General features: G+C 40.0%; 1 protein-coding gene across 1 annotated transcript in view; it reads left to right on the top strand.

The window, feature by feature from the left end:
* Window positions 1-18,151, top strand: part of LOC125484719 (latent-transforming growth factor beta-binding protein 2-like) — a 34,326-nt gene that overhangs the window by 16,132 nt on the left and 43 nt on the right. Inside the window, exons 9-15 of the mRNA XM_048604567.1 lie at window positions 1,171-1,293; window positions 3,597-3,719; window positions 5,332-5,460; window positions 6,067-6,186; window positions 8,280-8,399; window positions 13,250-13,369; window positions 17,878-18,119. Of these exons, the coding sequence (XP_048460524.1) occupies window positions 1,171-1,293; window positions 3,597-3,719; window positions 5,332-5,460; window positions 6,067-6,186; window positions 8,280-8,399; window positions 13,250-13,369; window positions 17,878-18,119 (977 nt within the window). The remainder of the gene's footprint in view (window positions 1-1,170; window positions 1,294-3,596; window positions 3,720-5,331; window positions 5,461-6,066; window positions 6,187-8,279; window positions 8,400-13,249; window positions 13,370-17,877; window positions 18,120-18,151) is intronic.

The following is an 18,151-nucleotide window of genomic DNA, read 5'->3' as shown; positions in this document are numbered from 1 at the left end:
AAGCAGCCATTCTTTTGAATGGTCTCAGAGACTTTATGGCTGTAGCAGGTATATTGCATGGAGGAGATGGTTCCTAGTTAGAGGGTGATTCAACCCCCACCCCAGTTCTGCTGGTTGTTGACCAAATCCATCCTTGGCCAAGTTTTGATCTCAGAAGGAGGCCCACATGCTAACAGTAAAATTCCAGTCGGAGTGCACAGTGAACAGACCCTTAGCATAGCTGAATGGACTACCTACTACTTGCAGGATCTTGGTTCTGCCTCCATAAAAACTGCCCAGAGGCAAGGTGACGATAGAAGACTAGCATACCAGCTATTAAACTGAGGGAGGCAGTAACATAGTGGAAAAGACACTGGACCCATAATCCAGAGACTCAGGCTAATGTTCTGAGAACACGGGTTTGAACTGTCATGCTTTCACAGCAGACAATGAAATTTGATTTCAATCAAATCTGGAATTAAAACCGAGGATAATGATGATTACTGTCAATTGTTGTATAAACTCATCCACTTCACTAATGAACTTTAGCCACTTTTCCAGGTCTTGCTACATTTGACACAAGACCTACAGCAATGTGGTTGAATCTTATTTGTTCTTTTAAATGTCCTAGAGAACCAATCAGTTCAAAGACATCTAGGCATGAACAACAAATGTCAGACTTGCCAGTAATGCCCACATCTCAAAGAAGAACAATTTTGAAAACATCAGAAACCAGAGGTCCATCCACCTCCAGTCCAACCTCGACATCAAAATGAAAATTCACCCTGTTAAGTACAGCCTAACTATTAGAGAACTAACATTTTTTTTGTTAAAGTAGCTCTGTAATGCTACATCAACATAATTTTAGTGAATAATTTATCCAAAAGCAAAATATGCATCAGCATCTTCCTACTGAAATATCACAGATTTACTGGGAAAATTATGGGTAGATTTTCTTTCCATTAACTGAAATGGAGGGAAAAACGATTAGGATCACTCTGTAAGTATGCATTTCTCCTTACTGATTTTCTTCTATTCACTACACACAGACAATTCATTCACCAGCAGGATACAATCAGGAACATCTACCATGGAATACATGACTCTATGATAATTATGGATTTAATTTGGCTAAATAAAACGTGATTATTTAAATAGAATATTACCGAGTGGAATTTTGTTGTACTGCAGATATTGATGAGTGTGCAGAGAAAATAGCATCGTGTCCTTTCAATGAGACCTGTGAAAACACAATTGGAAATTATACTTGTATTTGCCCCGCTGGATCTGAAAGAGTCAATGGTTCTTGCCAAGGTAAATGCCAAAATGCTCTGTTAATATCTGTCTTTAAATGAGGATGCGGCACAGGTATTCTATAAAGACTCCACTGACAGCAATTCTGAAAATATATTAGAACAACACTATAACTGGAACACCCTGCCATCTTTAGTATTGTTCCCTTTGGGGTGAATTTTCATGTTTTTCCAGAGATGGGCAATGGCAAAGCAGCCACTTATTTTACACACAATCCAAATTTCATTTTCACATGGTTTCAGCGAGAAAGGAAATTGAATGGCTCTGCTTGGCATGAAATTTCACCCTTTTTTATCAAATCCATAAAGTTGTCTGTGTAGATAATAGGTCCTCGAACTCTGGCTTCTATTTTCTCATTTAGGGCAGCTGTTTCGCAACTGAGCAAAGTCACAGAGGTGCGTGCACAGTGGTATGAGCTGTCTCACTGAATCATTCAGGCTGAGACTGTTTTCATCAGTGAAATTGAAGAGCTCCAGCCATGCTTAGAAGAAAGATCAAAGAATCCAAGAATCCGTACAGTGAGGAAACAGGCCCTTCAGTGCAACAAGCCCTCACCAACCCTCAGAGCACCCACCCAAACCCATCCCCCTATAACCCACCCAATGTACAAATCCCTGAACACTAGGGGCAATTTAGCATGGCCAATCCACCTAGCTTGCACATCTTTGGACTATGGGAGGAAACCGGAGCACCTGGAGGAAACCCACACAGACACGGGAAGAACGTGCAAACTCCACACAGACAGTTGCCCAAGGATGGAATTGAACCCGGGTCCCTGGCGCTGTGAGGCAGCAGTGCTAACCACTGTGCCACCGTGCCGCCCAAAAGATGTTGCAAAGTTTTTCTTCTCTCCAAGTGTGCTATCACTGCTGGATATGTTCTTAGAAGGCATTTCACTCAACATGCAGCTGCACTTTTCTGTTACCTAATTTCACCATGGAAACAACTTATGCAGTTTCATCATGAATGAGAGAAAAGAAATGAAACCAATAGCACCAGAAGCAGCACGAGCAACACCAGCTGCCTTTGCCTCAGCCTCATATCCTTGCAAAGAGTAGAGACGATGGACGTTGAGATCCAGCTGAAAGAGTTGAGTCCACTAACACTGATTTCACAAGCAGACAAATGTTGACATATTTCAGAGCTAGCATCTCAGGATGCTTCGGCTCTCATGGCATCTGTACGCTTACCACACCATGGGTGATTTGGTAATGGAAAGAAAAACAATTCAATTGTGTGTAAGAGCACTCCTGGATATAAAGAAAGAAAAAATATGTACACTTGCCACCTGAAATGCAGAACATTCACTTCTCCTGCCATTCTGATGTTTCCGATCTTCTTACTGCACTGTTCTCACCTTGAAGTGACTGTATTTCTGCTGTTGGCATTCTCAGTTGAACAAACATACATAGCAGAAGGAGATCATGTGGTTCCACATGCCTGCTGCACCTTTCAATATAATCATAGCTGTTCTGTCTCTATTTCAAATTTCACATTCCCATTTATTCTCTATAACCCTTGATTTTCCTGCCTAAGAAGAATCCACCTGTCTTAAAATATTCAGTGACCTTGCCTACAATCCATTCTAAGGCAAACAGTTCCGAAGTTACAGACAAAAACAAAGTTGCTGCAAAAACCCAGCAGGCCTGGCAACAACTGTGAAGGAAAAAACAGAGTTAACGTTTCGGGTCCGGTGACCCTTCCTCAGAACTCAGAAGTTTTTGTTCCTAATTTACAGCATCCATAGGTCCTTCAGTTTTTGTTCCGAAGTTACATAACTCTCTGACAGAAAAAAGATTCTCCTCATTTTTGTCATGAATGGCCGAACCTAATTTTAAAACAGTGCTCCCTGGTTCTGGATGGATGTGCAACAGGACACATTTGGCAGAATCCTCCTAGACATGGCTGACATGGCTATTGGTGAGAAAGTTAGAAGACAGAAGAAAGAAGACTAAAGTTGAACAGATAATCATGGATTGACACTGGTATATAAACTAACACACAGGGCAGTACTCAGATCATAGGACACTGACTGACATTTGCTCGAAGAAACCATGTCAAGTAGAAAGCACACCAGCAGCTAATCAGCTGCCTAACTAGTGTTTGATCTGGCAGACTTTCTGGCAAAGATACGCTCCAGGTTTTTGCCTTTAAATTTTCCCTCTTACAGTCTTAGTCTAAAAATGGGTAAGACCCAGCCTGTATTCCAGTTTATCCCTATTCATTTTGAACTATTCAACCAGCAAAACAATTAAAGAAAATCCAACTTGTTACACAACTATCTTCTTTTGTTGAAATTTCAGATATCGATGAATGCCAAAACCCAGCAGAATGTTCAGAGAGTGGGCAACGCTGTGTAAATACTGAATATTCTTTTAAATGTGAATGCAAGAATGGATTTATGAACATTAATGGAACATGTGGAGGTATTTAAAAATTGTAAAATAGCTTCACCTGATATTATTGACAATCAGCTATCTGTTATAAGTAACATTTTGGAATTAATTTTCCCCGGGACTGTTACATTAGTGTAATGTGGTTTTGAACCAATGGTGCGATTCTAAAATTACTATAATAATTATTTTGTTGAAGTTACTTATTTGATTTAACCTTGAATAGTTAAAATACATTGAGGTGGCCTTCCAGCAGGTTCCTGGAAAGGGCCTTTGATTCTTGCTACGCTGTGTAGCTCATTTGGGTCACATTTGTTAAAGAATACCTCTCAGTTCCTACACTGTCGCTGGAGAGTTCACCCCATGATCCCTCATCCCTGAGCCTGACTGCCTGGATCCAAAACTCTGGGGATAAAAATCTGACCCAGTCTTCAAGGGCATTTTAACTTTGAGGAGCCATCTTCTCCTTTCAGCCTCATAAGCGGCCACTTCTATCAAATGACACTGCTGAGGCTATTGAGTTGCTGCTCCCTTAATGGTGCTGACCTCTCTGAGAGGCATGTCACCTTCTTTAACTGGATGTCAGTCCTGGTGTCACCCTCTTAATTGACACCCACCAGAGAATCCTACCCAGGGCACAGGACTTTTGTCAGTACTGCTGTTATGTGTTGCATTGTCTGTAAAAATAAAAACTACTAACTAATTATCAAGGAACTATTCTATGTGTAAATGTTCCTATTGGGTTACATTCACAGCTAAGCAGTCTACTAGTACAAGCAGTGTGAAAATTTAGAATTAAACAAAAGAGCTTTCATCTTTCCAAGCTGCAAGAGTGATTACGTCAAACAACTGACAACGATAAACAATCAGAACCCATAAAACATACACCGGGGCTACCTAGTTTTGGGATGATGCAACCTTATGTCTGTGAGCTTGGAGAGTGATGTTCACAATTAATTCATGAGAATTGCAAAGCCCATACAGTAGTTTTCAAACAACAACACACACTGAAAAATAAACCAGACGGAAAGGCATGACAAGTTTTCTCCTCAATAGCTTGAGGCTGCTAAACTCAACTACAGGACTCACCTAAGAACAATCATGTCAACAAAGGTGATAATAGGTCTGGGCTCTTCCAGGTTTGTTTGGGCTTTTCTGTTACACCAAACATTGTACTTCCTTATTGAACTGTCAACTGACTCAATTTGTAAACTTGACTCATACCACTATTAGTACCATGAAATGGAGCTATACTCATGGAGGAGGTGTACACTTCCATCTCAATGTGTTCTTTCATCCTACTGTGCATTTTTTCCTCTGCTTGCTAAAATGTGTAAGTATCACAGAAGAACAACTGGAGAAAGATAAGTTATTAAATTGTCTTATCATTGCACCCCAACGTGTCTTTGGACAATTCAGAATGGTGATGGCGGGGTGGGATGGTACAGGTCGCTGCTGGCATCAATTCAAATGATGCTAGTGGAGAAATGTGAAAACCTAAACCTTTTTGTTTCAGTTTTTTGGGGAAAAAAACAATGAAATCACATAAGATAGTCCTTTTCATGACCTTGTCACTATATAAAGACAATATGCGAGCTATATGAGTGGATACCCATTTGCTGATATCAGAAATTATATTCTGCAGATATAAATGAATGCCTTAATGCAGAAGAAAACAACTGCTCTAAAACACTAGGGATCTGCGCTAACTTGGAGGGTTCATATGCCTGTCAGTGCAAGGCTGGTTATACTGGAGATGGCATTACTTGCAATGGTAAGCGTGAAAAGACTCAATCTATATCTTTTTATTTTAGCTTTTGCAAAAGTTACAGTTCCTAGAAAAATAGTGTAAACCGTGCCAAAAGTGAAAAAAAATATACTTTTGCCTTCTCTTTGTGGATAAAATCTCAGGACAAACAATGAAATATTTTAGTGTATAGGTGTGAGGCTGCAAAAGCACAGCAGATCAGACAGCATCAGAACAGCAGGAAAGTCAATGTTTCAGGCTGAAACCCTTTGTCAGGAAATGGCCCGAAATGTTGACTTTCCTGTTCCTCTGATGCTGTCTGACCTGCTGTGATTTTCCAACCTTACACCGATAGATTCTGGCTTCCAGCATCTGCAGTCCTTATTGTCTCCAATGAAATATTTTATCTTCTCAGAAATCGAAAACCTTCATCATTTTGACTTTTTTTCCAAGATATGTGTAAAAACATGAAAGCTGGATATTTATCTGATGGAAAATGTTGGAAAATTAGAGGTCTGAAAATTTCACCCAAAGTCACAGAAGGAAGACATAATGAAATATCATTAACGTTATTGTATATCATCTTAATTCCCCTCGAGTTAATAATATTATATATCTGCTTTCTTCCATTAGATACAGATGAATGTGCTGGCAGTAATATCTGTTCGATGAAAAGCAATACAATGTGTGTCAATACTGTGGGATCTTACAACTGTACATGTCAAAGCGGATATGATGGCCACAACTGCAGAGGTGAGGAATTGAATTATGTTCAGGCCTGTGCCCTTGAAAACATTGACAGCGTTAGTTATTGTTAACAGAACTTTACCAATTCTGAATTAAATCACCAACATAACAACTTTGGATCTAAAGTTATAAAATATATATACAAACGATGGATTTGAATAATGTTGTCCCTATGACATATTGCATTTCAATTATGTTTTCTTCCAACAAAACTCCTCTTGTGATATAAACAGAGGTGCATTATTATTTAGAAAGCTAGGTAAGGGCTCATAAAAGAGATGGAAAAAGGAATTCTATATTAGTTAATGATTTCATAATTTATACTTCCCAGCAAGGTAAACTTACCCAGTCACAGTTATTGTCAACTTAAAACCCCAACTAAAAGAAATCTCAGATCATTAAAGCGACGCGGCCCAGGAGTTTTCAAATCAGCAACAGTATCCCAGGGTAGAATATATCAACAGTTTTATAACAGCACAAACAACTTATTTTTCACCCTATGATATTCAATGGCAGTACCATCACCAAATCCCTCACTATCAACATCCTGGGGATTACCACTGACCAGAAACTAAACTGGACTAGCCATTTAAATGCTGTGGCTACAGGAGCAGGTCAGTGGCTAGAAATACTGCAGCAAGTAACTCATCTCTTGATTGCTCAAAACCTGTCCACCATCTGTAAGGCACACATAAGGAGTGTGATGGAATACTCCCCACTTGCCTGGATGAGTGCAGATCCAACAACTCTCAAGAAGCTTGACACCATCCAGGATGAAGTAGCCTGCTTCATTGGCACCATATCCACAAACATTCCTTCCTTCCATCATTGAAGCAATGAGCAGCAGTTGTAGCACTACAAGGTGCATTACAGAAATTCATTTAGGATCCTGAGGCAACTTCCAAACCCATGACTACTACGATCTAGAATGACAAGGGCAGCAGATACATGGAAGAGCAAAGGCTGCGAGTCCCCTCCAAGTCCCTCACCGTCCTGACTTGGAAAGTTTCATCCTTTCCTCAGCGTTGCTCAGTCAAAATCCTGGAATTCTTTCCCTTACATCATTGTGAGAATGTGGATTGCAGCGATTCAAGAAGCCAGCTGACTACTGTCATCTTAAGGGGAACCAGAGATGACAATAAATGCTATCCAATCCAGTACCTTTCACGTCCCATGAATAATTTAAAAATAGCCAAGAATGATACCTATCCATGTATGGGAAATCCTGATCCTGACATAATTCTGTATAGTCCGAGAGGAATCTCAGTGACATTTTGTCTCTGTCTTGATTAACCTCCAGGTGATATTCTCCCCATTCAGAAAGAGCAGTGCTTGAGGCCACAATAACTGGAATTACAGCAGTGTCATGAAAAAGAGACAACAGGGAAAAGCATAGACATACTGTCTTAACTCTATGCGACCATGATCAACAGTATTCACTGCCAGAAGCATCACTGGCAATCTTTCTGTGCTCTGATGGACAATAAAATGATTGAGAGAGACAGGCTAGGAAAGGTTTTGAGTGCAGTCAGATATGCCAAGGGGAAAGGTCTGAAGTTTTTTTGTTCCAGTTGCAGATTTTAATAATTGTGAAAGGCGTAGTTATCAGAACTTCCCTTGTCGTGAATTTCAATCTAATTTTGAAAAATATGCATTCTCCATGGGACATTAAAACTCTTCCCCATAACCATTTCATTCCCACTGCTCCAAGTCTCTGAAGTTCTAAGACCTGATCCTTCTATATTTGTTAAAAATGTATCTTGCAATTTTTTAAAAAAAAAATTATTCATTCCCTTTCTCCCATGCTTACTCGAGATCAGATTAGATTTCCCCACTACCAAGTCACGTGGATCAAGATTGCAGCCTACAACCCTCTTGATCTTTCAGGGATCACAACTGTCCCACTACTTCCAACCAAAACTGCCACATAGATTTGAGAGCTCAATCTATCAATAGGATATTTCTATCCTTTATTTGCAGTTTGTTTTGAGACTTGTTACTGCAAATGCAACATAATATTGAATTTTGGTGTGTAGATTATGCATTGTATCTTTGGAATTAACAGAAATCAATTAGATTCTTATGCACTTTTCCTTCAGATCTGGATGAATGTCTTAATGATGAGATATGTTCGTGGAAAAACAACAGCATCTGTGTCAATACTGAGGGCTCTTTCATCTGCTCATGTCAAACGGGATATGATGGATTCAATTGCACTGGTGAGGACTCAACTTATATACAAACCTTTATCCTTAAATGGGTTGGTCTGGTAACAGTTGTTGTTGACATTATTCTCTCCGTTTTGGAAAAGATTACCACTTCAGTAATGTTGTAGCCAAAAGTTAAAATAAAAATTATCTAAATGATTATGTGCTATGAAAGAAGACAATTTATAAGCGATCTGAAGAAGGGTCATAGGCCCCGAAACATTGTCTGTGTTTTCTCTCCACAGATACTGCCAGACTGCTGAGCTTCTCCAGCAATTACTGTATTTGTTTCAGCTTTCCAGTATCTGCAGTCCTTTGTTATGTTTTGAATTTATAAGTAACTCTTTTCATATTATGTCACTTTCAAATTTACAGTGACATCTCATTATAACTTCTTAATTTTCTTGCTTCATCATTCCTTCCTTCTACCTAGCTCCTGTCTCTACAATTCCATCATCTTATTCTTTGATCCTAAACTATTCATCCAGAGACACAGGTAATGTTCTGGGGACCCAAGTTCAAAACCTGCCATGGTCAAATTAAAATTCAGTAAAAATTTTTGGAATCACAAGAATAATGGTGACCATGAAACTAGTGTTGATTGTCAGAAAAGTCCATCTAGTTCACTAATGATGTTTATGGAAGGAAACCGCCATCCTTACCTGATCTGGCCGACATGTGACTCTAGACCCAGAGTAATGTGGTTGACTGTTAACTGCCCTCTGGGCAATTGGGGATGGGAAATAAATGTTGACCGAGCTAGTGATACCACATCCCGTTAATGAACTAAAAAAAAAAAATTTGATGCTGGTCTTGTCTTTCTCTCTCCCAAATCCTCCCAATATTGCTGCATCCATACTTTCTCCCATACTGCCTATAATTCAGATTTTATAATTTCATAGGATTGTACAGCACAGAAAGAGGCTTTTCAATCCATCACGTTCATACCAGTTATCAACTACCTTGCTGTTCTAGTCACACTTTCCAGCACTTGGCCTGCAGTTGTGTATGCTATGGTACTAAGTGATCATCTAATCATTTTTTAAAAATTGTGTTCCTTCCCACTCTATAACCCTTCCAGGCAATGTGTTCCAGATTGCCACCACCCTCCAGGTGAAAGAATGCTTCATTAAATCCGCTTTAAAACTCCTTATTACATTAAATCTATATTGCCTGGTTATAGGGGTATTAAGAGGAGCTTTTCTTCCTATGCACCCTGTCCATGAACTTCATAATTTTCTATAGCTCAATATGGTTACCCTTTTCTGCTCAAACAGAAACAACCCCAGCTTATCTAGCTTTTCTTCAAAGTTGCAGCACTACAGCCAGCAACATCTTGGTGAGTTCCCACTGCACCCTCTCTAGTGTGTCACATCCTTGCTCTAGTGTGGTGAGCAAAACTGCAAATATTACTCCAGCGGTAGTCTCACTAATATTTTATAAAGCTCCATCATAACCTCCTTGTTCTTGCATTCAATGCGTCGACTAATAAAGACAAGGATCCCAAAAGCATTCATAACAACCTTATCCACTTGTCCTGTTCCCTTCAAGGATCTGTAGACATACACACCAAGGTCCCTCTGATTCTCTATAGACACTATAGTTCTGAGGAAGGGTCACCGGACCTGAAACGTTAACTGATTTTTTTCTTCACAGATGCCGCCAGACCTGCTGAGCTTTTCCAGCAACTTCTGTTTGTGTTCCATCTGATCCTCTGCTCTTCCTAGGGTCCTTAGTTGCACCGTTCATTGTGCACTTCCTTGCCTTGTTAGTCCTACCAAAATGCATCACCTCACACTTTTCAGGATTAAGTTCCATTTGTCACTGTTCAGCCTATCTCTCTATATCATCCTGTAATCTAAAGCATTTCTCTTCACTATTGACTACATCTGTGAACTTACTGAATCATTTTGCATTCATTCCTCGATCATTAATGTGCAAAACAAACTACAATGAACACTTCATCAAATGTTTCATTTTGCTTTTGGACACAGGCTTCCAGTACAAAAACAACCTTCAACCATCTCTTCTGGCTCCTGCCACTGAGCCAATTTTGTATCCAATTTATCAAATTGCCCTGGATCGCATCGGCTCTTCTTTTCTTGACCAGTATCCCATACAATACCTTGTCAAAGTCCATGTAGACTGCATCAACTGCACAAGTCTCACCCACACATCTTGTCACTTCCTTGAAAACTTAGTCAACCTATCAGACTTGATTTCTCCCTGACAAAGCTATTCTGACGATACTTGTTTAATCCTTTCCTCCCCAAGTGAAGATTAATTCTATCTTTCAGAATTTTTTCAAGTTGTTTCCTCGCTACTGAAGTTAGGCTCACTGGTCTCCTGACAACCCTTTCTGAATAAGAGAATCACATTATCAATCTATTACCATAATAGCATGACCATCATCCCTCTCTTCATCTTTACAGCAGCATTGATCTTGTATTTTTACTATTTCCTTTTTGAAAGACTCCCAATGATCCTGTTCTCAGCCCACTTTGGCCAGATCCCATCTTACTGTGTTAAAATTGGCCTTTCTCCAACTCAAAAAATTGATTTCTGGCCCATCTTTGTCCTTTTTCATGACTACCTTCAATCTTAGAGTTATGGTGACTGTTCCTGAAATGCTGTCCCACTGCCCCATGTAACACTTTCTCAGCTTCATTCTGAAATTTGTTCCAGCATTGCCCATCTCTTGGCGGACTTCTCTAAATGCTGCCTTAAAAAGCTGTCCTAGATACACTTTAAGAATTCCACTCCTTTAAGCCTTTCACACTTGTCTGTCACAGTTAATGCAGGGGGTTCTGCTGTAATGCCATAGTTGCGTTCCAGCGCAACATCACGTTATAGAAAATCGCACTATATAAATAAATGGGCCTGTGGGAAAAGTGGGGTTAGGGGCACAAAGGACACATAACAATTAGATTTTCCAAAATTCTTTCTCACCTGTATAGCTTTGTTCTTATAGCCGCAGCTATAATGACAGTTTATCAAACAGGTGATGTCACAAAGTGGCAATACATTTATGAATCTGTCCTTGTATTTGCAATGAAGTGATAGCTGGGCTTTAAATAGAGTTCTGCCACTAAAAATCCCAGCAAATGTCAGTACTGCATGATAGTGCGAGCATGATCCAAAAGAGGTAAACAATGCAAAATTGTGTGAGATAGAGCTCACACCCAGCAACCCTCCACAAAACTCTTCCCAAAATTGACACATTAGTAATTTTTAGTAAAATTCCCTCCTCCATTTAAATGCTGATCTGACCTGACATTCCATCAGCACAGACTTCTGGAAAGTGAAGCAGAAGAATCTGACCTTTCTTTCCTGTGTAGCCCATTGGCGTTGAAGTTAATTGTAGGATTAAAATGCATTATAAACCTGAGTAACATTGTATTCAAAATAGTGCTGGAAAAGTGCAGTTTGTAACACAGACAACTTTTGGTATAAATGATGTACATGAGTAAGTTCAAAAATTCTTACATATTGAAAATATAACAAAATCGAAGCAAAAATATTACACACTAAGGTGCATGTTTTAACAGCACTCATTATTTTAAACTATACTTCACTTTTTACTCATACCATCAATTTAGCATTGGAGTCCATTCTTCTATTTAAATGAGCTGCATTTTTTAAATAATGCTGATGCATTTAATGTGTTCAGCATAAACTCTTCAAACTAAGTCTTCACATATTTTCCTAATAAGACAGTTGTTCTCTGTGTGATATTATATTTGAGGTATACAACATACAATGCATAATAGCCAATACAAGTTCACATCTTACAAGTAGTGTCCCCCTATTTGTCAATCGTGTTATAGCCAATTCGCTTGCTGGAATACACATTATTGGAAAGCCCCCTGTATTGAGAAGTTTGAAATCCCCAATTGTTAAAGGAAATTCGATATATCCACAAGGACTATTACCTAATCTTTAAGAAATGGACCATAGAAAGCATCCCATCTGGATGCATCACAGTGTGGTGTGGCAACTACTCTTCCCAAGGCCGCAAGAAACTACAAAGATTTGTGAACGCAGCCCAGTCTATCACACAGACCAGCCTTCCATCCACTGAGTTCATTCATTCCTCCCTCCCGCTGCCTTGGGAAAGCAACCAAATAAACAAAGACCACTTCCACCCTAGTTATACTCTCTTCCAGCCCCTTCCATCAGGCAGAAGATATAAAAATGTGAATACCTGTATGAACAGATTTAAAAGCAGCTTCTTCCCCACTGTTATCAGACTTTTCAACGAACTTCGAGTGTTAAATCTGATCTCGCTCTCTCGCTGCATCTTCTCCGTGGCTGTAACACAATATTCTGCACTCTGTTCTGCTACCCTGATGCACTTTGTATGGTACAATCTGCCTGTATAATACACAGAACAACTTTTTTTTTAAACTGTATTGCAGAACATGTGACAACAATAAATTAGACTCAAACACAAAACTCATTAATACGCTATTTTGTTTCCACGTTTCCCTGAAATTTCTCTAACTCTGCCTTCTATCTCACCCGGTCTTCCCAGATTTATCATTTCTACTGCAGTTATTGACTTCATGATCAAAAGTGAGAATCTTCCTCGTCTGAATAAAAACATAACTTTGATAATATTAGAGAAAGATTTGCTTTAAAAAACATACAAATTAAAATATATTTGGTTCTAGTCAAAAGTGATCAATTTGAAACATCATCACAAATTGATCAAAATTAACAGTTTAATCTACTCGTGGGGTGTGTACAACCTCATTTATTAAAATGCAGCATTTGATAATGAAATGAAATCTACTGATTACCAGCAATTTCTTTCCAATGAAAAGCAAAATTTTCAATTGATTTTGGCATTATCTTTGCAGATGTGGATGAATGTCTTGACCCTTATGTGTGTTCCTGGAAAAACAATACCATGTGTGTCAATACTGTTGGATCGTACAACTGTACATGTCGAGCGGGATATGAAGGTCCTAACTGCACAGGTGAGGGACGTAATTCTGTACAAGTCTCCCTCCTTGTAAAATACCAACCGTGCTCCAGACGTTGTACACATTAGCCCTTCTAATCCAACAAAAATAAGATGAAGAATATCTTTCTATTGACATTTAGAAAAGACGCATACAAATGATGGGAGGAGAATCAGTCCACATGGCATATTGACTTCATTCAAATTTTTGAACTTTGCAAACAAATTGGTGTATTGACGCAGGTGGGAATGAGTTGTTCAAGATAGCCAGTTGTGCTTTTAAGAATGAGGATAATAATTTGCTAATTGGATAATGTTGTCAAGATGGCATATGTCATGCTTGCCTCCATTGGTCAGCGCGTAGATCACAGGAATTGGCAAGTGATGTCACAGTTGTATCGAACCTTTCTTAGGCCAATAATTGAAATTTTGTGTATAGCTCTGGTTGTCGCACTTCCAGAAGGATGTGTAGGCTTTGGAGAAGGTATAGAAATGGTTTACCTGGATTTTGCCTGGTCTGGAGGGTATTAACTATGAGGAGAGATTGGACAAACATTTTTTTTTCACTTCAATGTGAAAGGATGAGGATTAACCTGATAGGAGTTTACAAAATTATGACATGCATAGATAGAATCTTTTTTCCTAGGGTGGAAATGTCAATTTCTAGGGGATTTAGGCTTAAGATAAAAATGTGTTGAGTGTAAAGAGACATCGGAGATATGTTTTTTGTACAGAATGTGGTAAGTGCCTGGAATGTGCTGCCAGAGGAGGTGGTGAAGACAGATCCAAAATTTTCAGAGGCATCTTGACAGATATATGAATAGGCTTGGAATAGAGGGATATGGACCATGAGGAGGCAAAATGTTTTTACTTTGGAAAGGCATCCTGTTTCAGTATGGGCCAAAGGGCCTGTTCCTGCGCTGTACTGTTCTTTGTTCTAATTCCTTGAAATCTACTCGAGTTTGACAATTTATGGGAAGTAACTGATGCTGCTTAACTCTAGAAGCTATCCAAAGCAGGCTGGCATTGTCCATAGATGCTCACATCCATCTTATCTTGCTTTAGTCATTGAAAAGTGACAAAATCGTTAGGTTTTCGGACTGAAGAATTGCCATCGCAAATTTTGCAATCAAGGTTAAACAGGTAATGGCTGAATTATTTGTCTTTAGATGGGTCAACAATCAGGAAGTTGGAAAACACACCAAGTACCTTGTCTGCTGTTCAAAGCAGAGGTGTGTGTATATGTCGAGATAGGACTAAAATTTTTTTTTAAATTCATTCATGGGATGCAGACATTGCCTGGTGAGCCAGTATTTATTGCCCATTCCTAATTGCCCAGAGGGCAGTTGCAAGTCAGCCACATCAACCACATAGGGCAGCCCGGTGGCTCAGTGGTTAGCACTGCTGCCTCATAGTGCCAGGGACCCGTGATCAATTCCACTCTCGGGCGACTATCTGTGTGGAGTTTTCACATTCTCCCTGTGTCTGTGTGGGTTTCGTCCAGGTGCTTCGGTTTCCTCCCACAGTCCAAAGGTGTGCAGGTTAGGTGAATTGGCCATGCTAAATTGCCTGTAATGTTCAGGGATGTGTAGATTCAGTGGGTTATAGGGAGATGGGTCTGGGTGGGATTCTCCGAGGGCTAGGGTGGACTTATTGGGCCAAAAGGCCTGTTTCCACGCTGTAGGGATTCTATGATTCACATTGCTGTGGATCTTGAGTCAGCAGTAGGCAGACTAAGTAAGGATGGCGGTTTCTTCACAAAAGGACATAAGTGAATCAGATTGTTTTCTTTTCCCCAACAATCGACAATGGTTATACAATTACCATTAGGCTAACTAGTTATTCCAGATTTTTACTGAATTCAAATTTTCATCATCTGCCATGGTAGTATTCAAATCCATGTTCCCCAGAACATTCACCTGGGGTTCTGGAATACCAGTCCAGTGACATCACACTACACCACTGCCTCCCCAAAGAAAATAGATTCTGAATGCAGTACTTTAGGCAGTCTTTAGGTCAGGACACAAGCAAAATTACAGGGTCTTCTGGTTCTGTGGTAGTGTCCCTACCTTCAGGTCAAAAGGCCAAGTACAAGTCCCACCGTCTCCAGAGGTGTCTCATTAACATCTCTGAATGGATTAATTTAAAAAAAAAAATCACACCAGCAGAATTAGGCACAGTTGACCTGATTTTCAAGAGGGAAGTAATATGGTTGTCACCATCATACTAATTCCAGAATAAGGTATTTTGTGCCCTCATTTGTTAATAGGGTTATCATGCTGTCAATTGACACATTCAAATTATCAAATCTTATGTGTCTGAAATTTGAGCAGTCAAGGCATGCTGGGATCTTTCTATCCTTCTTAATACCTTCTCTCCACCTGTTCAGTCATGCTCCCTACTCCACGCTATCTATGTATCTACTGATTGATAGACTGGCACCACAGTTACTGTTGAAATCTGGAATTCTTATCAAAAAGCTGTGGGGCTATTTCAGGGTGGGGGAAGGGAATGATTTTCCTGGAGGTGATAGACTGTTGCCAACTGGCTACAAGAGACCTGTGTTGGCTCCTTAGGCCATGGCCTACATATAACAGGCCAACCAATCAACTTTAACAAGCCACTGGCCAACCTTCCATAGGATCAAGACCCAGGGGTGGCCAAAACAAAACAGAGTTGTGGATGCAAGAAATGAGAAACAAAATCTGAAATTGAGGGAGAATTGCCACATCAGCAGATGTGACTGCTCCTGTGGAGAGAAAGCAGAGTTAATGTTTCAGGTCCAGTGACCCTTTTTCAGGACAGACCCTTGCCTTCTGAGAGCTGCCAGCCAATCAGCCAGTGTTCTCAGCAGCAAACAGTACTGAGGAAGCAGTGGCTGCTGCTGGAATGACACAAACTGGAGACCCAGGATTGCAGCGGTGTAGGCTAGAGGTGGGTGATGTTGGGAGGGTTTTCACAGAGGCAGGCATCATGAAAGACTGAGTGGGCAGCAATAGCAAGGAATGGCTCTCAATGTGACCCTCCTTTTTCTGATGTCAGGTCGTCTCCCTTAAAGGTCTCCATTTCAGCAGTGCGGGGAGGCAAGCAGGAGTTAATTCGGTGGAGGTAGGAAAGAGTTGGGGCTCCCCATGTGCAACAATCCCATCCGATTGAATGCTTGACAGCCTTCAAATCTGTTTTGGGGAGGACAAAATAAAGCATACCACCCCAAAACACTTGGGTTCAAGTCCTACCGGCAAATATTTATCAGCCCAAAAATCTGCCTTAGTAGGTTTTTGTCGGAGAACGTTGTAGTACCAGGGAAGATAGGTGGAATTAAAATACAAATAATCCCTTGATCGAAGTGAATGTCACGCAGGCTTAAGGGGTTGAAATAGCCCACTCTGGTTCCTAAATTTCTAGCAGAATGTTACACTACTTCTCAACATCACTTACCTAATGAGGATGAACCTGGCCACAGTCACCCAGCCACCCATAGTCGAGAAAACCTTCTTCTCATTTGCATGAGGCTATATATGCTACGTACTCAATAAGTACAAATGTAGATATCCTATGTGATGCATTATTTATCTGAGTCTTCCTAGCCATTCTTTGGCCTTCCATGTGGTTACCCAGTGCCTGCCCTACTCTTGCTAAACGTCCATAGCACAGCTCACCCATTGTTCCATTGGTAGCCTGTAATGGTCAGTGCGTTTAATGTAATTATGTCCACCATGCCTCACCATCATCTTCTAAAGTGCAGTTAGGGGAAGGGTAATAAATGCAGTCCCTTACATTGAATATGCATCCATGAAATATCTTTAAAAATCTCTCAAACCTCTCACTGAGAGTGAGCCTGATAGGGCACAGTCTTTGCTGTGACATTAATTTCAGACCAAAGCTAATCATCACCAAAACTGTGTTCTTCAAGTTATAAAGCGTCATTTACCCTGTGCCTATTTCACAGTCACTATCTTGGAATCCTTTAACTATGTCTTGTAATCGCTATTTGTATTTGTACCTTCCACTTTTTGCCCATTCATACCTTCTCACTTTTGCTTTATAAATCTCCTCAAAATGTACCTCTTTGACCAAAGCCTTTGCTTCCTTTATCTCTTACTTTGTACCTGCAAATATTTTTGGATGTATCATTACATTAAGCTGTTTGTATATTTGAATGCTTCTACAGGACTTCCTATAGTCACTGTTTCAACATCAAGTGTTTCAATTTAAAAAAAAAAGACATGAGGGCCAAATTTTTTTTCTACACAAAGTATGGTTCACGTGTGGGATGAGCCCTGAGGAAGTGGTGAATGCAGGCACAATTACAACATTTAAAAGACATTTGGATAAGCAGATGAATAGGAAAGGTTGGAGGGATATGGGCTAGGAGCAGGCAGGTAGGACTAGTTTAGTTTGGGATTATGTTTGGCATGGACTGGTTAGACCAAAGGATCTGTTTTCCATGCTGTATGACTCTGACTGTAAGTGCAACAATCCTTCAAACATCAAGTACTATTTCATTCTTTGTATCTTTAACAGATAATACCTTGGCTACAGCGACAACTGAACAGTCTACCTCAGGACCAGCAGTTACAACATCAACAAGAAGTGTCACAAGTACAAAACCAACTTTGATGACTGCAACAACCTCAACTGTAACAGCATCCAGCACAATGACCACAGAAAAGACCATAGGAACAAGTCCCAATGAAACAGCAGTTCCTGCAGTTACAAACTCAACAACAGGTGTCCCTACAACCACAACAAGCCCAACAACAACAGCCACCACAACTAAAACACCCAAAACTACTTC

The sequence above is a fragment of the Rhincodon typus genome, chromosome 13 (assembly GCF_021869965.1).
Source record: "Rhincodon typus isolate 14 chromosome 13, sRhiTyp1.1, whole genome shotgun sequence".
In the NCBI taxonomy this organism is placed as follows: domain Eukaryota; kingdom Metazoa; phylum Chordata; class Chondrichthyes; order Orectolobiformes; family Rhincodontidae; genus Rhincodon; species Rhincodon typus.
Note: the sequence above shows the minus strand (reverse complement) of the source record. Positions and strands in the feature narration are given on the sequence as shown.